A 24178-nucleotide genomic window follows, 5' to 3' on the forward strand; every position below is an offset into this window, starting at 1 on the left:
CTTGTGACAGAACAAGGGGAAATGGGAATGTACTGCTTTTCCCTGACACCAGTCCTCCTCCATTTGCTATATTCTCTCAAAACAGGAATGAGTCTTCTCTTCTCATTCCCTGACTCAAATGGGAAAAAAAAGCCCACAGTTATGTGAAAGTAAATACCTCTTTGAAATATGTAACTAGTATGGAACCTTATAAAAGAAAACAAATCTCAGGAGAAAACTTATACCTGTAATTTTTGTATATAAATAATTCTTTCTGGAAGTCATTCCGAGGTGTCAAATTCTCCCTATGTATTACACAGGGAAGCGACAAGCTTACTGCAGGTTCTGGATTCCACTAAAAATCAAAGTCCAACACCTAGGGCAGGAAATCACCTTCTGGATACAGAAATGTGACCAGCCAGGAAAAATGTGTAAAGATTCAGCAGTACCTTGCCCTAATGAGGCAGACTGTCAACAAATGTGACTGCAGTTGTAAATACCAAAGAAAAATCAGCCAGAAGCACATTTTCTTAGAGGCTGCAAGTTACCAGCTGGATAACAGCTTTTTAGTTCACATTTCCACTTTTTTCCTGTGAGATCTTGGAATTCTTTCTTTGTTTCCTGACTTCACATACAACAAAACACCTTCAAATCACCCTCAAACTTCCTTTCTGCAAAGGCTTTTTCTCCTCATCTCAGAAGAGGTTTACAATGCTCTGAGACCAGAACTTTCACAGGTAGTAATTGATCTATTTTATACACAGAGGGAAGACCAGCTCTTAGGCTGCAGAATGACTATCGATAGTACCAGTAGAAGCAGATATATTACAATTTATGAGGAAGACAACTACTTACTTTAGGTGCTCCATCCTTTTGAATGCCTACATCATTAGTTGCTATTCCTTTCACACTACCATCTTCATGAAAAAGAACCTTGGGAAAATATTTGAACATACAATTTTAATGATCAATTTAATCCATTAATAGTCTTAATGCAGAACATTACATCTTTAATGGTCAAACTTGAAGATTATTTATATATTAATATACGGTATGATCCACTTGTACTTTGCTGGATCTAGACCATGGAATTTAGACACTGAAACACAGTCTTCACAATACAGATCTGTTAAAAGGAATGTTGTGAATGTACAAATAATTGGGATTGGAGCGAAGAGGTCTCCAAAGCCACTTTTCATATATGCACTGATGTTATTATTACCTCAGCTGCTGCATACCCTGGATACAACTCAACACCCAAAGCTTCTGCTTGTTCACCTAGCCAACTCACAAAGTGGCCCAGACGTACTATGTAATTTCCATGATTAACCATCGGAAGTCCTATGCAAAAAAAAGACACACACACATAAAACACTGAACACTAAGCAAAATGTTGTATACATCAGATGTCATATCTTCTACAACTATTATCTTAAAAGTCATGTCATGTATAATCACAGCCATTGTGTACACAGACCCTGTCACTATATGGTATTATGTTCTATGTAAACTCGATGTACTACACTGAATTGAAATAGTGTGATCTGCAGAAAATTAGAAAAAGACAGAGAAAGATGATTCTCTACCACCTCACTAAACTTTACCTGGCAAAATTGGCACTGGAATTCTAGATTTCTCTGTTAAAATTCCAAATACGTCTTCAGTTACAGGAGTATGAAGTGGAGCCTACATAAAGAAGAAAATATAAACAGTACAGAGAGTTATGCTTTTTCTAGTGAATCTAAAAAAACCCCACAACAACATATGTATACCAGTAAGACAAAATAACTAGCCAACAGCACACTTGTGGCAGCTACCAGATGACAGCAGGCAGCTGGTTGCAAGGCAGGTGGTGTTTTGGCAGAGATGGCCACTTGTTTCTTGCTATCCTCACTCCAAAAAGCACCTTAGGCCTCCATTGTACTACATCTGCACAAATACGCTGTTCCAGTGACAACAAAGAACCAACAAATCTGATACTGCTAAGAATCAGTCTATCGTGCTGCTTGTGCCCAGAAGCTGGATTCTGCACAAACACAGTAAGTGTAGTGTGCCTCAGGACTCACCAGACATATTGTGTATATGCAGTAAGACTACTATATAAAAGAGCAGAGGCCATAGCACATCTGTGTAGACAGAAAACTTCAGCATTGTCTAACTAGAGGAAATAGGCTAAAAAGAAGGTAGGAATTTGTTTTGTAGATCACCTTATTTTAAAATAGTACTAAGTATTAGTGATACCAAGGTACTAGCCATAGCAGAACACATCAGATATGGAGTTCACTGCAAGCCAGAGACTAATTTCTGTGTTTATAGGTTCATACCTACCCCCCGCTCCTTCCAGTCTGGAAAGAGTTCCTGTAAGGACCTTGGCTCAAGACAAGCACCAGACAGTGTATGAGCACCAATTTGAGAAGCTTTTTCCACCAGACAAACACGTATTTCTTTGTTGTGCTCAGCAGCTAGTTGTTTGAGTCGAATAGCTGCAGAAAGACCTGCAGGGCCTCCTCCAACAATGACAACATCAGCTTCCTCCACAAATCTTTCCATGTTTACCCCTTGAATAGAAAAAAAAACCAAAAAACTATTTAAACCAATCTCTAATTTCCCCCAGTCTCTCTCTCACTAAACCTTGTTCTGCGAGACTGGCTACTGGGTGTCCCAGAAGTATTACTATGCGTCAGAAGAGGCTAAGTCTTCAACAGCAATTGGCAGAGTGTAGAAAGACGGGTGCACTCCCATGTAAAACTAGCTCTTTTCAAGTTCTCAGAAGAATAGGAAAACACATATTCCTTCTCTTTATATCCTAAGTATCATCTTTAAATGTTAAGCTTCAGAGCCCAGTATATGCTAGTTGTGCCAAAGATGCTCAAAGAACCTCTATGTAAGGAATGAAGAAAAGAAAAAAGACCCTTAGTCAGAACACATGACGTTATTTTACACTAATTAGTCAATGGCTTTTCTGAAATTTAAGCAAGCGACATTGCTGGATGTAAAGACCCGAACACCCAAGTGTTACACATTATTTTCTCACAAACTCTCATGGTAAGAACATCTGAAAACATCCAACAGATACATACCTGACCGAATTAAATCTTGCCGAAATAGTCATTAAAGCAAAAGGCATTGGTATATTTTCTTCAAAAAGCTAGTTAAATATATTTTCTTTTAATAATAGGATCAAATTTAGTCTGATGCCTTTTTTAGCACTAAAGACAGCGTGAGTGACAACCACAAGATTTGGAGTATTAGTACTGTATTCAAGAGTACAGAATTTCTGTAAAAAAATACAAAACCAACCCAACAAACCCCAAACATTCCTGTGTATTTAAAACTGAGCAGGAATAAATAAGTTTTTATGGAACGCATTGTTTTGCTCACCTTCCCATCGTTTGTCTTTGTCTCGAGGATAAATTGTATAATGTGTAGTTATGCGAGGCACAGAGGCAGTAGAGGCACATCTTGCAAGATGCAGTGATGGAAGGCAGTCTCTCTTTATCGACTTTAGAGCATGAAAGCACTGACGTGCTACAAAAACAAGAAACAAATTTGTCAATTCAGTAGTTTTTCACATGTGGCACAACAAATATGAAAGCTTCTCACCACCAAAGGCTACCAGGTGATGCGAAGATGAGGAACCACAAACTTTCAAGTTAGGATGCACTGTTTCATTTTACACTGGGAGGGAAAGAAAAAAAATAAAGAAGAAAAGAGAGCCTCCCCTTTAATCATTCCTCTCATAAAACCACACTCCACACCAACCAGTGATTTCTGACCACTGAAATTGAATAACACACGTGTATACAACAAAACACATTTTAAGCTATTTCGTTCTGAACTTCAAAATATTTCATGCTTTATATTCAATGTGACCAAATAACAGTACAGACAGAAGTTGACCTCTTCTGTCATCTCAACATGTTGAAACACAGAGTTTGGACTACTATACTAGAGGACACCTAAAGTAAACATCACAGTCTACAATAAAAGTTTAGACTTAAACAAGTATACCCAGGAACAGTAGTTACCATTAAGCTTTACTGCAGACATGTTAGTTGTTACAAGAACAAATGAGAAATCATTTTTGAGCAAATGGAAAACATTAAAGTTTAACATGATCAAAAATGTTCAGGAAGACTATTGCATGTGACACTCTTGTTCTAGCTTTCACCTAAAAAAAATGATAAAGATGTGAGCTGTACTCAGAGAACTTTTATGGTTAGCACTGAAACTTGTTATAACTAAGAAGTCTGTAAACTAAAACACTTTGACAGGTATTTTAACTCCCTTTAAGGATTCCCTTTCTCTAATTTCAGGGGTGAAGGAGAACATCATATTTAAAGTAGAGAATTTCTGCAATGCTACCTAAGTAAAATCACCAATGTCTTATGACTGAAATGCTCTGCTGAGAATAGTAACTGGCAAGGTCATCATAAACATCCTCCACTAAAACACTACATACTGACAAGATACTGGTCTCTGCATGCAAGTTACTATTTCCTATGTCATTTCACAGCAATTTTGCCCATAACCAACATAACATAAAAGCTATTATCATTCCATCTCAACACTTTTAATTATCCTTTAACTGCAATCAGGCAGGAGAACAAGTAATACACTGCAGAAGCACGGTAAGAACTACACCTATACGCATAAAACATGACACATTAATTTTGAGGTATTTTTATTTAAGCAGAACTGATAGTACTATGAATTACACAGCATACTTAAAAAATATCGGTTAATTCACACACACGCAAAAGAAGGGAAATTCAGCTCAGAACACGTCTGATAATTAAAAAGATAGGTCTGAACCTTCAACAAGCACAATCTTCCCAATGGGCAAACTGAGCTTGCGTTACCGAACTGGGTTGAGGCTTGGTGACGCCAATCTGAAACCTCACTACTAAGCGAGCCACCTCCAAAAAGTTTTTTGCAGCTCCGTCAGTGTTGCCTCTACAACTACTTCGTCAGCAATGGCATACATTCAATTGTTTCATTTCATCCTTCAGAACAGGTAACAACATCTGTGATCACTCCCACCAAAATTACAGTTTTTAGGCACCACGTCACGAATAAAACACACTAGTAAGACACTGCTCCGACTCGGCCAGCACTCAAGCACAGCCCTGCTCTCCCGGCCAGGAGCACCTTCGGAGAGACCGATGCTGCTGAGACAGAGCCCCCAGCCCGGAGCACCCGCCCCACCGCCCGGACACCCAGGCTCGCCCCAGCCATGACCTTTGCTCTCCTTCCGCGCCGCGCCAGCTGCTGGCCCCACCCTGCTCCGCCCAGCCAACCAGCAGCAACCCCAAAGCCATCCGCTCGGGACGCTCAACCACCCCCAGAGCAAGCCAACGTATTACCTCGGCTAGAGAACGGGCAGCGAACGAGCACCATGGCGGCAACCCCGAACTGCGACCCCCCCCCTCAACGCCCTCTGCTCTCCGCGACCGCCCTACGCACGCCCCAAGCCAGCTCTCGGTCACGCCGCGCCTGCGCACTCGGCTGCCAGCGAGAGAGCGCCAATTCCGCCCCGTGCTACCGGCCGGACTACAGCTCCCAGAAGGCTCAACAACAAGGCCTATCCCAACTTCCCTCACAGTTCACCCTTGTCATATTTAAATATGTCAGGTTCAAAGGAAGCGGAGGCGGCGCAGGGAAGACTACCACTCCCGGCGTGCCCCAGCGCCTCAACAGCGCATGCTGGGGGCGGGACAAGGGAGGGGTGGGCGGAGCGGGGCGGTGTCTCAGACCAGAGCGGGAGATGGCTACGGCGGTGCCAGGCGGAGTTCCCGCCGCTGGGACCCGGAGGGTCCGCGATGGAAGCGAGAGGTCCCGACCACCGGATCTGCCGGCCGGCGACACGCGGGAGCTTCTGGAAGAGGTGGAGATGCAGATCGGCGATGTAAGTGCCGGCGTGGCGGTCGGTCTGTCGTCCTCTCACGAGGGCGTCGGGGGGTGGGGCCGACCCCACCCATCGGCGACCCCCAACCTCTGCCATTCTTCTAGGCCGCCTTCTCTCTGGCGAAGATCCTGGAGGCAACGTCGGCTGTGTCGGCCCAGGTGGAGGAGCTCGCCACCAAGTGCTCGGAGAACGCCCGGTTCCTCAGAACATGGCGGGACCTGCTGAGGGAGGGGTACGAGTCCCTGAAGCCAAGCGGCTGACCCTGTCCCACGGTGGCTCCTCCGGGTCACGCCGAGCTGCCTGTATCGCGATGGGTTTTTTCAAATAGTCTTTTGTAAGGAGCTCGCATAGGTTTTGGTTTTCCCTCAGCAGCTCCCCATGAACCGGGAGTGCTTTCAGAAATACTTGATGCTTGCATGGATGTTGTATGTAAGTCACTGAAGAAAATGACTTTAGGTAATCAGGTCGCTTCCGTTTCTGCTCAAGCGATCTCCTATATTAAATACCCCACCTTTCTTTTTTTTTTTTTTTTTTTTTTTTCCGTCTAATGTGGTGAATGCAAAGTTAGTATGTGTGGCATGTCCAGAACTCGTTACTGGTGGGAAAGTGGTGCGAGGAGGTATTGTCAGCCCTCCCTTTGGAACAGCTGTGACCAACGGAAACCCTGCCAATGCCAGAGAAACTGGCTGAAGTAACCTCAAGTTTTTCTCTATGCACACTTTTTTTCTCTATCTTAAGGATGGGATAACATGGCGAGTCATGGCTTATTTACAAGTTTTAGATAAGCCCTGTATCCCCAACCTTACTATTTTTAGCAGTATTGCAGGATGGTTATACAATGTTACAGGTTTTTGCAATGTTTGATCGCTGCAAACAATGCTATGCTGTCTTTTTTGTAAAAAAAGTGCCTTATGATGGACCATATATCTCTGCATGCTAGAAGTTTAACAGCATTGTAGTGATAGGATGGATTGTTTTGAACAGTAGGCAAAAGCTTCCATCAGTTAGAAAAGAATCTGTGAAATGTATTCTCCCATCTCTTGGGAAGCACATCAGAGCTTTTTCAGTATTTGGTCCTATTTTATATCTTTGCCTTAAGCAGCTGTTAGGTAGTCTAGAGCTTACAGTTAACAGAACTTTTGGTCTGAATTATTTGTAATAAATAAATGGAAGTAAATAGCTGTCTTGAAACTCCTGTAGCTTCATCAGAACAATGTGAAACAAGTAATGCTCAAATGCAATGGGAGGCTGCAGGAGAACATGGTTGTTCTAGAATTTATTAGACAGCCTTATTTTTACTGGTATTTTTAATTTTTAAAAGACAAACTGTAATTTTCTTACCAAAACAATAAAGATAATTACTCATGGAAACAAAGATGACATTGAGTGTATCAATAATCATTGTATGTGAAAAAACAGAAGTAAGGACAGACATCCTTGCATATCACATCAAAAGTAGAGTCATTGGAAAGGCTTTGTTCCTCAGAGGACGCAAATTCTGTTGAGTTCTAATTGCACCGATTAAAGACAATCCACAGGGATTTGTTTTAGCTGTATTTAACTCCACAACCCAAATTGTTGATAATCAATGCAGAAAAGAAGTAATTTTGTTCAGTGGATGATCTTTTATTTCAGTAAAACATACAGTAGTGGAAACAAGACGCTTTACAATCTTCAAGATAATCCAAAATTCTGTAAACAGTTGAAGTGTGAGTCACACTTTTAATTCTACTTCTTACACTCTTAAGAAGTTAAGTGCAAACATTGGAAGTATTTTTAACTTCATTTTAAATGGCTCCAAATCATCAATGCAAAAGAACCATTTCTTTTACTACCATGAGCTTCTAGGCCATCAGACCATGAGAACTAGGGAGGTGATCATAATTCAGAAGGGAAAATATTCTCTTCAGTAACTATACAAAGAAACTGCCTCAATAGGATGATTTCAGATGGGATAGTTTTTTACACTTGTAATGGTGAGAAGTAAAATAATGCCCCCAAAAGTGCTGACTGGCAGTGCACCTTATTTTAACCATAACACATTCAGATGCACAAGGTGATTAAAATGTAGATGTTACACCTGCTAAGTCTTCTATTTGGGCCATCTGCCATTATTCCATGTAGAGAGACAAGTTTGCTGAAAACTGCCAGCTGTGTGGAGCTACTCCTGGTAGCCCATTAAGCCCAGTGAGGAAAAGAACAGCATCAAGATGTTACAATACTCAGTCCAGTCTTTCCAGGCAAGGATGTTTTTCTGAAAGGGAAAAATTCCACACTCAGTTGAGAATGGGATTTGTGGGTTTTGTGTTGTTTTTTGTTTTTTAATTTCCATAGTTCATGTTCTGCCTGAATTAGAATGATCATTTAAAAAAATAATTCAGGAAACCAATCCACTTAAAAAGATCTCAGCTGTTGAAATGAGAAATTAAAAAACCCAAAAACTCCCCACAACAAACTAATGAAAATAACCTTACTGCCTCCACCAAGATAGATGATTTTGCAACATTCTGCCTTCAGAGCAAGATGTTTCAACTGACAGTTCATTTTTAACCCCCAGCTGCTGGGAGGGGAAAAAACCAAGCAATTGACTTCTCATTCTGATGTACGATGAGTTGTCAAAGTGTCAGCATTATGAGATGGTAAAATTACTGTCAGTTATATTTGCTTTTGTTCATGTGAGCCCAGGTGTCATACCTCCCTCTTCTTTGCTTGTTGCTGTAAAGCAGTAAGCCCACAGATGTCAAGCTAACAGTGCAGTGTCACCATGAAGATTCAAAATTATTTACGTGCATGAATTTAATCTTGTTGACTGTGTAGTCACTGAAGCTTCAGAGGAGTCCGTACAAAGCACAGGCTTCTTTACCTTTGGTGTAATTTCATGCATCGGCCACATCTCTACCCAGATGAATGATGGACCATATGTTTTCTGACTGCCTTTACCTCTTTTTGATCTTCGTTGTCTGTAATTATACCAAACCTGATGAATCATTTCTTTGAAAGGTCGTGTAGTCAAAGTATAGAGAAGAGGATTCAAAGCACTGTTTATTGGCAGTATAAAAATCACCACCCAAGAAGTAATGGTACCTAAAGGAGGGAAAAAGGAAGCTGTTAATAGGCATTCCAGTGTTTGTACCCTTTCTACCAGGGTTTTACAAGCCCTACATAAAGAAGCTGTTTTCCTGGCATATACCAGTACATACTTGCAAAGAGAAGGAAAAAGAATAAGGTGCCATTTTTAATCTTTTAGGTTAGGCTGGTTTTGCATGGGAATATGTTTATTGCATAAAGAAGGTAAACAGAGCTTATATGACTCTGAACTGTAAGTACCAGTTAGTGAAAGTAAGTTATTTTGAGGTAACAATTATATTGTTAAGCCAAGATAGGAAACATTGTATTGTCCTGAGCCATGTTTAGGCAACAGAATCTACAAGAGAACCTGTGAAAGCCAAGACAAGGCAACGGAGTTCAGCCTTGGTTTTCAATTTAATTTTGTACATTTTACAAATATTCTATTGAGACAGACATAAACTTGAATGATTTGAATGGGGGTATTTTTTTTGTCTGACTTAATGGTGAGTAATCTTTGATGATAGTAATCAGTAGCAAAACTATATAGTTCATTATTTTGTACATACATACATATATGTACATAAGAAAGTTCATTGTAGTAATATAGTTGAATGTATTAAATTACTTTTCTTCTATAGTAGAAACAACTTTCCTCATAGAGACACAGCTGAAACAGCCTCACAAAAGGAAGGACATACCTGGTATTTCTACCTGAAGTAAAGAAAGGAGTTTCAAAATAAAAATAGGTATCCAACATAGTGCATCAGTAAATACAATGAAGAAAAACCGTTTAGCGAGGATCATCTCTTTTTTAATGTGATTCCGAATTTCAGTAGCTGTAATGGCTGTTTGGTGGACACTGTAGAACATACTCCCATAGGAAAACACAATGATGATAAAAGCTGCCAAGTTTACACCTGTTTAAGAAGTTAGTATTAGTTGTAAATTAATGGCATAATGGCAATTCCACATTTTCTATTTGCAGGATAGGTAGTAAAGAGAAATATTAAATCAAAACTGCTAGTCCCATAGAATTACATGCCCAGAAAATCTGAGTCTGCCTTCAGCTAAACACATTGACACTCGATAAACAGCTGCATGGGATCCAAACAATGTAGTTATCTTGTCTTACTGTTGTTCTACTTTCTTGACAAAGTCTATTCATTCAGCAACTTAATAGTCATTAATTTCTTTCTACTTTTTCAGCCCTTCATGCATTTTAAGATATGTAAGAATTTACTTCCAGATATCTAGACTGGAAGAAGCCTTTAAGTGCTAAATAGAACATCTCAATATGAGGTTTGATTAAGTTCATTTGCAGCTGTAATCATATACAAGGAAAAAATGCCACTTACCTAAAAAAATGACAACAGAATAAATCTGACTTCCTGAACTTTCTGATTGTTCTGAGTGAAGAGGAAAACAGACGCCATTGGTGCCATAGTAGTTCCTGAAAAATTCCTTATTGCTCAGTGGGATAAAAGCAACAGCAAACCCAATAATCCAGATAAGAACCAAAATGGAAATTGTCCTGCATTTTCGGGGCTTCAAACATCTAAAAGGATAAACTATGCAGATGTATTTTTCCAAAGTCAGGTAAGTCAACAGTAAGACTGATACCTCTGTAGACAGAATAGCCAGCGATCCCACCAACTGACAGTGAATACTGTCCATCCACAACTGAGCATGCTTGTTGTACTCTCCACGATACTTAAGATCAAAAGCTCCAATCACAAATAAATATATTCCCATGAGACAGTCAGCACCTGTGGGCACAGTGCTTAACATCAGTATTTACACATCTGAATTTCCTGTTCTCTGTGGGGCTGTGCATTGGAAAACAGACATAAACATGTTTATACATGTGAGTACATATTTACAAATCAGCTAGTATGGAGATATAAAATGAATATTGGAGTGCTATTGTGAATTAAAGCAGTACAAATCAGTTCTTTTCCTGCTTTGTACGCTGCAAGAAGGAAAAAGATATGGCTTAATTTATAAAAATATTCATGCAAATGTCTTTTTATTGGGATTTATTCCATTTTGTGTTGACATTTGGCTTATGATAATTTGCTTTGAGTAGGGTATCTCTGCTAGACTCAGATTAATTTCTGTTTGTCCAACTCATGCTGATTCTAAGCAGATGCGTACAGATTTTTAAAACTAGTGAGGGAAAAGGAGCTGTAGACAAAGCTGAAGACTTCTCAGGTATTTTATCTAGAAGTTTTGGGTAATATTCAACTTGTTCCCATGGAAACAGCAACTTTTCAAAATCATTGACATGCTGTATTCAGAAATATTGCAATCATTGTATATGTTGTTGACAATTACTTTTCAAACTATAACTAATTGCATTTGTGAAATATTTATAGGTTGTCCTGTAATGCAACAGGGTATGAGATTGTAGTGACTGTACTGGCAAATAGATCATCCACAAGCTTGGCTTGCTTTTTGGGGAGTGAAGAGGGATTAATTTTCTATATCTGCATAAGTAAACTTTTGCTCATATGAAAAATAGAATACACTCTTGAGCATAATATTTACATGCACAAATTGCTATTTACTCAACTCAAAAGCGAGTAGTAAAGTTTACATTTCTAGGCATTTGAAAAATTTGGCTTTTTAATCTCTTCTTGATGAAGAAAGTTGGAATTTAACACAATATTCACCACATTAAAATCAAATTCTCAACCTTTGGAATGTATTAGCTGCCAGATCCAGCATTTAATAAGACCTCCTAGTGCATAAGGTACAGCATTTTGTGTTGCCATTTGCAATAGCATGGAAGTTCAGTTAATCCAATACTGGAAATACGTCACTGCATTATAAGAACACACACTATGAGCAGGCTAGACCAGTAATCTGCTAGGCATGGAGTACTCACAGCAGAGAGACATTATTGAGATGGCGTGGAGCTTGTTCTCTGATCTGATATAAGGCCTCATGCAGATAACAAAAATATTTCCAAAGCAGGTGACAGCAGATACAACCCAGACAAACACTCTCTGTATGATGCTAGCTAAAAGATTCTCAAGGGATGAAATCCCATCAGTATTTGGCTTACAGCTGCGCACATGAGGGGCATATCCACAGTACTGGAATTTCTTAAAATATCTAGGAGAAAGAAAAACAGGTAAGAGATGGTTCTAGTTTTATTAACAGAATATCAAATCTCTCTTGTAATGTGATGGGTTAGAAGTTTCCCCCCAGGCAGACCAACTCAGCAAATGAAGCTACTCAGAAAACATATTCTCAAAGAAGAAAAAATAATTAAAACCTGTGAAATTTGACAACTGGTCATACACTTTCATACACTGTTTTCAATTATCCCATATTTTGTAAACTGTAAAATTCAGACCAAAGAAAAGAGACTGGAGTAATCTACTTACATGTGGGAAAGATTTCGCAAGGGTCTGAACATTCTTCTCTGGATGTTTGCAATTTCAATGCCCTCCAAGCTGCTGTAAACAATATTTTACTTTCAGTAAAAGGCTGTAGAAACTCAGTAGTAAAAGAACAAACATTATGAGCATATAATTGTATTTCTATTATTATAAGAAACTAGGGATGAACTTTAATTACATCTAATCTATCATCTCTTTGAAACTTCGTTACAAAGGCTGCATAAAAGATGAAGTGGAACAAAATAAATAGCAGCTAATTCTAATAAACTTGCTGTTCCTCCAAAATCATGAATAAAGGTGGTTTCTTTTTGGGTGCTGTCAGCAGCACAATCTCCCATTGTTGTTGCCTTTCCAAAGTACTGTTCTACTGATATTCTTTTCCCAGAGATGACTAAAGAACAACTTGTTGCAATAGTAATATTTTGCATGTCTCTTCTGTTGTATATTGGGGAGTGAAGGAATTAAGTCTTCATTGTGTTAAGAGCAGCAGGAAGCTGGGACATAGAACATGGCATGTAAGGGAAAATGCTGACTTTCTTGTGTCACATAGATGGGCTTTATTTATTTATTTATGGAAGTATATTGAAAATGACACTATTATGTTACTTGCAATGCTAGATCATTAAAACATAAGTATGTAAGTTCTTATTTTAGAACTCAAATTTTTTTGTTCTTTCAGTCCATGCCATCCACTGCTTAGATGCAACTGGTCAGGGGTCTTTGGTTCTCCTGGTGCAAAGCCATATTTGAATTCGCTCTTCAGTGCTTTGAGTGTAATATCCATGTGAGTTCTGAGCATATTTCATCAAAAGTGAGGAAAAGTACCAGTTTTACTGATTAGTTACTGTGGGCTGGTGGGCAGTTTTGCTAGGAGATGCGAAAAGCTCCCAATATGTAAGTATGTTAATTTTATTTAAGCACTGCAGTGAATCTTGGGGTGTGCTTTCCCCAGCTGTTTTTACTATTTGTAACTATCAAAGAGGAAACTGGTATTCTGAGCAACTGATGTTGACCAGCAGGTCTAGGAAGGTGGTTCTCCCCATTCTACTCCACTCCCACGATCCCCCAATACAAGAAGGACATGGACCTATTAGGGTGGGTCTTAGAGGAAAGCCGTGAAGATAATCAGAGGGGTGAAGCACCTTTCCTATGAACACAGGTTTAGAGAGTTCAGGTTGTTCAACCTGGAGAAGAGAAAAGAAGGCTTCTAAAAGTTTGAGCATTTGAAGGTGGCCTACAGGGTAGCCAAGGAGGGACTTTTTACAAAGTGGTAAGAGTAATGGCTTGAAACCAGGAAAAGCTAGATTTAGACTAGATGGTAGGAAGAAATTCTTCCCCTTGAGAGTGGTGAGGCACTGGAAAAGGTTGCCAAGAGGTGTGGAAGCTCCAACCCCCAAAGTGTTCAAGGCAAGGCTGGATGGAGCCTTGAGCAACCTGGTCTAGTGGGAGGTGTCTCTGGCCACAACAGGGGACTTAGAACTAGATGATCTTTAAGGTTGCTTCCAACCCAATCCAACCAAATCCATTCTGTGATTCTACAAACTGCTGAGCTATACGGTTTCTTATAGGCGTATCTCAACATCTAACAACTGTAACTTTAATCATACAAGGTCATGGTCACTGAATTACATGCATTCTTTAGTGTTAAATAATGGATAAAGCATAGGCTGTAGCCTGATTGCTAGCGAGATAATTATTCCTTTCCGTGTTCAGCTTCTTTTTTTCATGAAGCTTACAGAGATTTGACATTTGCAGGTCATTAGCCATTTACCAAATACAGTTGAATTTGTCCACAGGATTCCAAATCACTGTGAGGAAACATATAAACTACTGTCTACAGTTCAGGGGTCAAATCATAAACTCCTATTTTGCTCCTATTCAAGGAAATGTCTTCTTTTGGATCTCCATGGCCATGTTTAGTAGGGACTGTTGCAATAGGACAAGGTGCAATGGTTTTAAATTAAAAGAGGAAAGAAATTTTTTACCATGAAGGTAGTGAAACACTGTAACAGGTTGCTCAGAGAGGTGATAACATTCAAGGCCAGGTTGGATGGGGCTCTTTCCTTGATTAAGGATGTCCCTACACTGCAGGGAGGTTGGACTAGATCTTTAACTGTACCTTCCAACTGCAAGCATTCTATGATTCCATGATTTTGACAAGGACCAATGCTCTGCTTGACCAATCTGGCTATTGCAGATGTGCAGTAGCCTGTGAAGATGTACTTAAATATATTGCAGGATAATTACAGATTTGCAAGGTTGTCACTGCACTATCACACAGTTTTAGGAAGAGTTTTGCTTGCAGAATTCAGGTTAGAGGGGCTGTGTTAGTTCACCCACAAAAACTTCCCCTACATATTTAAAAAATATTTGTAGTCCCACCTCTCCACGACATGACAGCTGAATCCTACTTGGTTTATATTGTCCTTTTCATGGTGTTAGCCACAGATGCTGTAAGAATGTAAATAAGTCCCCAAACCTGTGCATATACTAAATTTCTTTATAATTCCTGTCTTAACCTATCTATAGTAAAGATACCTGTCCATGGTGTTAATAGCCCCAGCTTGCCCTTGCATGACCCTTAAGCCCAATGAACAAATTTTCCAAAGTCAGATGAAGGTTGCATTAACTTTTTTTGTAATAGCAGAAAATACAATGTCCTTTTCTAAACTGAAATTATGATCTCTTTCTGTTGGAAAAATTTCTAATATGAAACTGATATTTTCAGGAAGGAAAATTTGCACATTGTTAGTAAGGCTCAAATTGCTGAAGATCATCAACATAACTATATTTCAAGGGCAGTTTCTTACAAAAACATATTCTGGGTGATGTACTTCTGAAGGAGTTATGCATAATCACAAAGAAAATAGAGATAAAATATAATATCTTGATACTTACAGGGATTTGAGTTTAATTAGAAAATCGAACTCATCTATTTGTATTTTCTTGATGGGGTTGTGAGAAAGGTTCCTGTAAATATAGCATGGGTATAAATAGCTTTGTACATCTTCCTTACAGATTGTTCTAAAGACAAACTACATAACCCATTTGCTTTTCCAGTCCTGTACCAAGCACTTGTACATTTGGCAGTCATAGCTGCAAATAGTAACATTCATTTAGTGTTATTCAGCTTGTTAAGCCACTGGAAAGTGTAACTGGATGCTTCACTGGCTTCACACACACACAACTGCTTCCCCAGCCTAATGCTTAAAGGTTTTGGCTATAGAAATATTTAGTTATTAAATTTTGAAGACTTTTATTTCAAGTAAAAGAACCCATCAAAATTACACACATTTAGAAATAAATTACAATTGATTTTGCTAAAGAGTTGCTAAAGGGTTGGGTTTTGTTTGTTTGTTTGTTTGTTTTTTAATCATTCCCATGAGTTCAAGACACAGAGGCAATGAAACGTAAAAATAGATGTTAACACTTGGTGCAAGAGTGTTTCTAGGTACATTTTGTTTTCCTCTTCTCCCTATAGCTGTTCCTTATATTGTCATATTGTAACTAAATGTGCAAACTCAATAAATGTAGCTATATACAGTTGCCCCATGGTTGTATGATGTATCCAAAGGATGCTGAAAAAACACAGCTCTCCCCCTTATTCTACACACAACCTCTTCTTCTCCAGAGAGGTCTTCAATTTTGTGACTAGCGCCTCTTCCAGATTATGTGAGAAAGAATGGGACTTTCCAGCAGCAGCGTTTGAGAAACTGCCTCTGTATGCACCATGAGAAAAGTGAGATTGTCTTTCTGGTTTGTTTTTTTTTTTTTAAATATTTCACAGGAAAAAAAGTAGTTTCAAGCAAGGTGTCTATATGATACACTTACATGTTTATGATTTATTTTTAGGGCCAAATTTTGATGTCACACTAAATGTTCCTGTCAAGTTATCAGTTTGTCATGATATAGGTAGTATAGCTCAATTTGTGTATACTGACAAGATCTAGAAAAAAGTAGGACTTGAACTTACCTTATTTTGGAACATAAAGATACACAACTTTTACAAAGCCTTTCCAGGCAAAATATTATATAGAATTACTTTTGGGATAGAATAGAATAGAATAGAATAAACCAGGTTGGAAGAGACCTTCAAGATCATCGCGTCCAACCTATCACCCAACACCACCTAATCAACTAACCCATGAAACCAAGCACCCTGTCAAGTCTCCTCCTGAACACCTCCAGTGACGGCGACTCCACCAGAGCTTAAATAATGCACACAAACAATGGTGCTTTTTCATTCCCAGCATTCATGACTGCAAGTATCCTATCAAATGAGTAATATACAGTTGTATATAATAGTAATAATAATTAAGAATTCTTACAGTTGTGAAAGTTCCTTTAGATCCTTAAATATATATGGAGGAAGTGATTCAATCTTGTTGCTAGCCAAATCTCTGCAGAAACAGCCACAGGTAGGATAAAGTAAGTTCTTTTTGGTGCAGTAATTTTACATCAGGTTTGCAATTCCAAGACACACAGTTTTATCAGATATTGTTTATTATATAATCAGAAACCCTGGCTGTAAAAGAATGCTGTTAAAACAAAGTGGGAAGCTGGATACATCAGATCTTTCTTTGTCTAGTAAGCTGTTATTGCCAGTAGATATATAATTTATTATAATTTTATTCACATTTTTAAATGACAGTAAAATACATTTTTGAGTTGTAGGAGCTTGGAAATAAATTAAACATATTGTTTTATGGTGGTAATTCACATGGACAAACTAGCACACTTCTCTGTTAGTTCTATCAAATTAAACAATGCTAATGACAGTTTACAGAATAGCAAATGTTTCTGTCTGACTGAAACTGGCCAATTGGTCTAAAAGACACTGAAAGCACTCAGACCTGTGGACTAGGGGTGATATAAGATTAATCTATTTTATTTATATTATCAAAGCACCTAATGATTTTGTAAGCAAAAAGACCTGATATTATTGATATGGAATATGTATGTTATTGATTATTTCTTACCTGCAAAATATATAGAAAAAACCCTAAGGATAAGTGATATCTCCAGAGCATGTCACAAGTAATAGAATTTATGATAAATAATATTTACAATATAAATTAGAAAACTTTGTGGCTTGTTATACAAGTAAGAAAAGAAAATTACTCACAATTCATCTAACATCTGAAGAGAAGAAAAACTGTTTTCATTTAAAGAGCTGATTTTGTTTCGTCTCATCACCCTGAAAGAATAGAACAAACATGTTGTTGCTTCCTGACAGCTATTTGATTTTGGAGAAAAATTCTTACAAACTTTCAAAATTCTCTCTTTACATCTTCAAATGTTCACCCAATTAGTTAACAAAATATCTGGATCTGGCAGCTTGCCATTTTACACATAACTTTTGTTTCACATGCACACGCTTTTTGTGCACATAGATCTATACTCATGGTATAAATCAGCTGAGGGCAGGAGGAAGATTCAGTGGGCTGGAAGGCTTGGGACCTAACCACAATTCAGACACAGGCACAGAGCTGTGCAACTTTTCCTTTACCTATATTTCATTTGCCACTGAGTTTGCTCCTTAAATAAGCAACCTGGATTTTAAAATCAAAGAAAAAGCCAAGAATATAGGTACTGCACAAGTGATAATATTGAAAGTGGCAGGTACTGTGGAGCTTCCTGATCTATCAAGAATTGGAATGGATTTTCTGAACACGATTACATCATCACTCACAAATGTAGCAGGAGATGCTAAAATTGATGAGACAGACAACTCACCAACCAATCAAATTCTTTAAAAGGAAGGAGCTATATATTTTGTATGCCTACTATTTTTTATTATGAGTTTTTTTTCCCCTCCTTTTCCAAGTAAAATCTTAGAATGAAAAGTTCTAAATTTTAATATCAGTCAGATTCACTCTAGTGAAGTTTAGTTGCATATATCAATGCTGAACTTTGCTGTTAATGTAAACAGTGGTTATCCTGTATGGTGCTCATTTAAACCCAAGCACTTAAATGTAATATCCTTGACATCTAAATAACCATGATACTCGAGAAATTTTTATATTAGCTGTAATTAATCGCTTGACTGCTCAGCACAAGCATATCTTACTCTGGCTAGCTAGTACATCCTATTACTTACAGTACAGTTAGAGTGTTGCAGGAGATGAAAGTGACATTCCTTACGTAATGGATATGGTTGCCTTCAAGGTCTCTAGGGTATAAAAACAAAACATCAATCACTGAAAATAAATTCAGGTAGTTGTTGTAAGGCAATTAAAGAAAAACACTACCAGAACTTCATGACTGCAGAGAAAGTGGGAAGCAGACATATAATATTTTCACACAATTAATTAATGACTTTATGTCATCAACCCTGCAGTGACCCAGCAGGCACTCTGTATGATCCAGCACCTTATAAAAAGACACATGAAAGCGCTATACAAAGGTAACAAAATAATATTTTTCTAGTGGAATAATTTGACTTACAGCCAGCTGAGTCTTGGCATATATTGGCACAGAGGTTTATCAGGCAAACGAGCAAGAGAGTTATTCATCATCTCTCTGAAAAAGAGAGAAATAGTATAACAGTCTGTATTTGCCAAAACTTACATTATAGAAAAAGAAAATAATCACATCTCTTAATGTTTGAACTTTTGGAAAAAGGCAGTCAAAGCCTTATTTGTTTCTGTACATGGTAGTATTATTTTCTTAAACTTTCATGTATTTTCCCTGTGGCATTCTGCAGAGAAGTATTTTTTCCTTAAATTTTTAGCTACCAGGTAAAAGAAAGATGATCACTGCTGTTTAAATAAAACATAGCAAGTCAATACAAATATACTGAGTATTCAGTCATAACATGTATTCTCTGTGGGTGAGAGTGGAACGGTGATATTGGAGGGAGCTTTCCCTTTGGGCTGCAGAAGAGGTCCCTTGTCACTGGGGCTGGAAAGGGCAGTGGTAGGTTATGGACAGGGACTCAAAGTCAGCCAGGCTGCTGCTGGGGACTAGGAGCTAGGTGGTCCCTGCCTACTGCATGTTGGCTCTGGAGGTCAACTGGCACCCATTGCTGCAGCTGCCACCTGCCCCCTCAGTAACATTGTCTTTTTACCATTTTCCCCACTGATCTCCCTCTGTTTTTCCAGAGATTATGTGTCTGCTAAGTATCAAAAGAAAGATAAGAAAAAGCTGCCTGTGAATGGACAGCACTCCATGGTGAGCAAGCACAGTTGTAATAAAAATAGGTTTGTCTCTATCTGCCCTTTCTGTCCTGTTATTTTAAATAACACTTTTGGTTCTTATTCCATACTTACAGGAGAATAAGTGATTTGAGTCCATAGAATGTTAACGGAGAGATCCGATTTATTCTATTATTTTCAATTATCCTATAAATTACAGCAAAGAATGTATCAGACTGATGATTGACCACAGTCCTGAATTGAACAGATGATAAAAAGTAACATATTTTGAAGTGGATTTCAAAGCATTCAAACTACCTTAAAAATTAGTGCATACTCTTTAGCAGATCAGCGAAGTCACTGAATCAATTTTCCCATAGGATTTAATTTAAAAAAAATTAGTCTTAGAGAAAGTAATTACTTCCAATTTAGAAAAACAAAACAAAACAAAACATAAAAACCAAGAAAAGTGTTTTCCCATGAGTTTTAAAAAGGAATTTTGAGTGGATTATCTGTGAAACAAAGCTGCACTACATATCAGTGTTCCATGGCAATCTAACAGTTCCAAACACAAAGAAAAAATTTAGACGTTATCGTGTCCTTATTTCTGATAACTTTACCAAGCCAAAATAGTATTTAATTTTCATCTGAAAGGCAGTAATAAAACAGTTCTTTCAGAATATGGCAGTCATTTTGGCTGGGACATGTCACAAAATATTTACAGGAAAAGATTTGCCTCAAAAATTATCTTTTTGTTTTATAGTACTTGAGTTATTTCATGTATGCATTTGTAACAAGCAATTACTAAGAAACATTACTTATTTTTGTAAAGGTCATCAGTCACTGGAGCCATTAAGGCTCAAGAACTAATTTCTGCTGTCACCAAAATCAGATGGTCTTTCACCTTACAGTGTGGCAGTAAAATGTATTGCTGTGCACAAAAATGGAATCAGTCCAAATACTTCTTTTTCATGCTTTAATTATCCCTTGATAAAATAAACATACAAATGAAAACCCAACATACAGCCACTCAAGTCTGTGGAGATCTTCAAAGACACCAGGCTTCAAACTGGTTATCCTGTTGTTACTCAGGTATCTAAAACAAGACCAAGCAACAATAAATTAGTGGAATGATTAATTAGCATCAGACGAATGAAAATGAATTTTAAGATTTTTTTTTTCCTTGATAACATATCAAAATACTGCTAGAAATTTTCATAATTATGTTTCTTGATTATGTTAATTTTCATAACCTTCTTTGAGAGCAGGATAGGACTCTCTCTAGTGAGGACTTTAAAAACAATTAAGTTGAAAATTTTATCTTATCTGTAAGAAAACACAGCAAGCTAAATATTTTCACTGTGTCATGTTTTAGGCCTTTCCCAGTTTCCTTTTGTGGAGCAATTTGTTCCATGAATGTTCCCAGGATTTCATTCAGTGTTTGCTAAGGATGTTAGTCAGAAAGGCAGATACCATAATCATGGAAAAAAAAAGGCTGAGAAATGAAGGGGGAGGGATACTATAAATGGTCTGAGAAGGCAATAACAGCAGCTGCAATAACAGATAATCAACCATACTCATTTGATGGAAAAATAAGAGGTACAACACTTAAAAGTTTTCCTTTTAAAAGCATTACAGAAACAGAAAAATGTACCAAACAATGCAATTTATGTGTCATCTCTTTCACTGAGCATTTTCGTTAAAAGTTAGAAGAACCTTTCAAAAAGCTGCTGTAAAATAAAGAAAAAAGTGTTATTTTCATTACTGATACTGACCATTTTTGTTTGCCTTTGTAAATCAGCACAAAATGTTAAAGAATTTTCATCAATCACAAGTTCTTGCTTCTGTTTTACTCTTTCTTCACTCTCTCTGACTTTCTGCAGGGTAACTACCATACCTTTTTCCTAATGTAGGAAATAGGAGTGAACTATAGAGCCTAAATAAATGTTTAAAGTGTTGTACTGTCACATAAACCTGTACAGGTAGCTCTTAATTTATATTTGCTTTCTCAATTCAGTCACTGGATTAAAGGTTTGGATCATTTTGTAACTTTCTAACACTTAATTAAGTAAAAAAGAGAAGTCCATAGTGACTTTCAGAGATCTTCCCACTGCTTTTTGGTTCAGTATTTGAAAAGCAATACTTACAGTTTCGTCAATTTATATAAACCTTTGAAAGCACGTTCAGATACTGCTCTGATTTTATTATTTTGAAGATACCTAAGAAGATTCAAACACAATAATTAATTCTATAAGCACGGAAAGTCAAAGTAATAACCAGTTAAATTCTATCAACTAACCTGAAAGTATGTGTGATACTTGAAAAGAAGCTGTCAAACTTGTTACACCTTACATTTGACAATAATCATTTCACAGCTATAGCTCCAAAGCAAAATTTTTCATGGCAAATGTTGACTTAAATGTAGATGTAAATTTTCTGTTTATAACACCAGAGAATTTTCAAAATGCTGCATTTTAAAGCTAATGCAATAAAAATGTAAAATTGTGTCTTATTAAACTTCTGTAAACTAAGGAATAATAATTTCTCCTTCTGTCTTTCTTCATCTGCTTTGATAAAATGAGTTAAAAAATATTATCAACTGCAAACATTAAATCACTTTCAAATAATTTCCAAGGACTACAGTGTTACTTTCTAAAGAATGGTTAGATATAAATAATTTAAATTAAATTACAGTTAATAAAGCATCCAGATGAGTTCCTATTAAAAAGCAATAAGAAATTTGACACTGGCTTTTACAAAATGGCTATGTGTCAAAACTGCTCAAGAGATTTCTGAACATCCCTGCCCATGGCAGGGAAGCTGGCATAGACGATCTCTAAGGTTCCTTCCAACCTCAGGCATTTATAATTCTATGAAACGTACCATTATCGATCACAAAGTCATAAAGCTGGTATTGGAAACAAAGGTTTTGTACGGAGAGATGCGGCTGTATTTCTTTCCGTGAAAACGTGTCTTTCAAGATTTAATGTCATAGCGGCACTTAACTTCGTGAGCACAAGATGGTGCTGCAGTACAGCACAGCTTCCGGAAAAGTTGCCCTCAGGCAGTTTTCTAGGAATAAGTGTCTTGAACTGGTGACACAGGAGATCTGCTTCATACTTCTGCATTTAATTCTTTGTTACACTAATTCCATACAAAGCAGAGTTGTTAAAGGCTATGATTTTTGACCAACATATATATTACATGTCCTAAAACAACACAGCATTGCGTTGCCGTAATAATTTGGCTGGTTGGGACATTATCAAATTTGTAGGAGACATAACTAAGAGAAAAACCCAAGTGTCGTGTGAGTGAACTTTCCATGACAATGGGAAGTCTAAGTTTCCAAACTTTTGTTTGAGAATAAATGAATTGTTTTAATTTATTTTAGCTTATTACTGCTCATTATAAATGTATCTTCCTTCAGACAGAATGAACATTTAGCAATTTTCTGGTATAAAATAGTGTGTGTGTGTGTGTGTGTGTGTATGAAATGCACAGAAATCACGGGTTTGTAAAAAGAGAAATGTTAAATCAAGCTATTTGAACCAAATAGGTTACATAATTAGATGAGGTACTGATGAGACAAAGCAGAAATTTGAGTATCATCTGAGGGTTGTCATTTAGATGCTAAGCCCTACATGTGTGTCTATGTGAGAAAATGAATATTTAAGGCACTAAATATATATTTTAAGTTGAAGCACTCCCTTACAGATTTTTAAGGTCTTGGTATTTCTTGAAAATGTCAGCAGAAAGTTTCCTTAACAGATTCCTCTGAAGAGACCTGTAGGAATGAATACACACAGTAAAACTACTCTCTCAGCTTTCTATAGTGCTGACACTTCTATTATTTAAGAGTGTTTTTCACACTGCTAAATAACAAAAGCACCATGAAACCATCTGAATATGGTACCTGTCCTTGTCTGAATATTTAGATCTACTTAAGCAGTAAGCCAAATACTTTAGAATCAACCCCCCTCAATGTTCTTCTCTGTCCCCCCAGCAACCGATAAAATACTAATTAAGAGTTAAAAAGATTTGGATATGAACTATTTCACAGATCTATTTCAACCCTCCAATGCCTATACATCTTATTCCCATTTCCATTGGGCACCAATTCAAGTGTCCCATCAGGAATAAAAATCAGTCAGGGCACGGTTGGATTAGAAGAGAGTGTGGCCCAGAAGCCAGCTGAACTGAATTCCTGCTAATTCTAAAAGCCTTTGCTGACTCTGAGCCAGCAGCCACTTTAAGTATATATTTGACATTGTGCATTAATGTTCATTATGAAGTAGTGTAGTATTTGAACACGAACCCAACAAGGACAACCTAAGCCACATGCGTCACAAACTGCTATGGAACAAAGATCCATAACCCTGCTCCACAGGAAAGATCCTCAGATAGGGACATGTAATGCTACTCTCTGCTCACCATGAAGCCTCTCAAACAGTGATGTGCAAATTAAAAGCAATAGAAACCATTCCCTGATCTCTTCAAAAAGTCTAGCTTACAAAAACCTATTTGTAGTGTGACCCAGACCAGATTAAATAATTTAAAATAACAGCACATTCAGAGATATTAAACAAGAATTAAAAAGGTGTGGTTAAGAAGGTAGTTCAGTTGAGTTCAAGATTATTTACCTTATCAGGGGGAATAGGGATTAGGGATAGTGTCAGTAT

General features: G+C 37.6%; 3 protein-coding genes across 6 annotated transcripts in view; 1 reads left to right on the forward strand and 2 right to left on the reverse strand.

Annotated features, from left to right (window-relative positions):
• ETFDH (electron transfer flavoprotein dehydrogenase) overlaps window positions 1-5459 on the reverse strand; it is a 19978-nt gene extending 14519 nt beyond the window's left edge. The window contains exons 1-6 of the mRNA XM_068137189.1: window positions 5346-5459; window positions 3361-3507; window positions 2308-2537; window positions 1584-1665; window positions 1202-1320; window positions 835-912 (exon numbers count right to left, since the gene is read on the reverse strand). Of these exons, the coding sequence (XP_067993290.1) occupies window positions 835-912; window positions 1202-1320; window positions 1584-1665; window positions 2308-2537; window positions 3361-3507; window positions 5346-5379 (690 nt within the window). The 5' untranslated portion in view covers window positions 5380-5459. The remainder of the gene's footprint in view (window positions 1-834; window positions 913-1201; window positions 1321-1583; window positions 1666-2307; window positions 2538-3360; window positions 3508-5345) is intronic.
• Window positions 5460-5723: 264 nt separating this feature from the next.
• Window positions 5724-7283, forward strand: CUNH4orf46 (chromosome unknown C4orf46 homolog). The gene is made up of 2 exons (XM_068137194.1): window positions 5724-5887; window positions 5992-7283. Exons 1-2 carry the CDS (start codon window positions 5747-5749, stop codon window positions 6145-6147), a joined length of 297 nt encoding a protein of 98 aa, XP_067993295.1. The 5' UTR covers window positions 5724-5746; the 3' UTR covers window positions 6148-7283.
• A 226-nt stretch (window positions 7284-7509) lies between these two features.
• The window catches only part of RXFP1 (relaxin family peptide receptor 1), a 46827-nt gene continuing 30158 nt past the window's right edge, over window positions 7510-24178 (reverse strand). The window contains exons 2-16 of one of the 4 annotated variants that reach the window (XM_068137192.1): window positions 23212-23283; window positions 21647-21718; window positions 20524-20595; window positions 19635-19706; window positions 18811-18885; window positions 18464-18535; window positions 17489-17560; window positions 16692-16763; window positions 15262-15333; window positions 12349-12420; window positions 11844-12073; window positions 10312-10722; window positions 9655-9873; window positions 8751-8971; window positions 7510-8141 (exon numbers count right to left, since the gene is read on the reverse strand). In XM_068137192.1, the coding sequence (XP_067993293.1) occupies window positions 8049-8141; window positions 8751-8971; window positions 9655-9873; window positions 10312-10722; window positions 11844-12073; window positions 12349-12420; window positions 15262-15333; window positions 16692-16763; window positions 17489-17560; window positions 18464-18535; window positions 18811-18885; window positions 19635-19706; window positions 20524-20595; window positions 21647-21718; window positions 23212-23283 (1897 nt within the window). In that variant the 3' untranslated portion in view covers window positions 7510-8048. Of the gene's footprint in view, window positions 8972-9654; window positions 9874-10311; window positions 10723-11843; window positions 12074-12348; window positions 12421-15261; window positions 15334-16691; window positions 16764-17488; window positions 17561-18463; window positions 18536-18810; window positions 18886-19634; window positions 19707-20523; window positions 20596-21646; window positions 21719-23211; window positions 23284-24178 lie in introns of all 4 variants that reach the window. The other 3 variants (XM_068137191.1, XR_010987229.1, XM_068137193.1) reach the window with 3 other exon arrangements.

This window comes from Melanerpes formicivorus, unplaced genomic scaffold (assembly GCF_026170545.1).
Source record: "Melanerpes formicivorus ecotype bairdi unplaced genomic scaffold, bMelFor1.0.p_v2 SCAF_4, whole genome shotgun sequence".
Lineage (NCBI taxonomy): Eukaryota > Metazoa > Chordata > Aves > Piciformes > Picidae > Melanerpes > Melanerpes formicivorus.

Coding starts and splice junctions, on each gene's coding strand:
- CUNH4orf46 (XM_068137194.1), top strand. CDS start 5,747: ATGGCTACGGCGGTGCCAGGCGGAGTTCCCGCCGCTGGGACCCGGAGG. Junction 5,888..5,991: donor TGGAGATGCAGATCGGCGAT/GTAAGTGCCGGC, acceptor CCATTCTTCTAG/GCCGCCTTCTCTCTGGCGAA.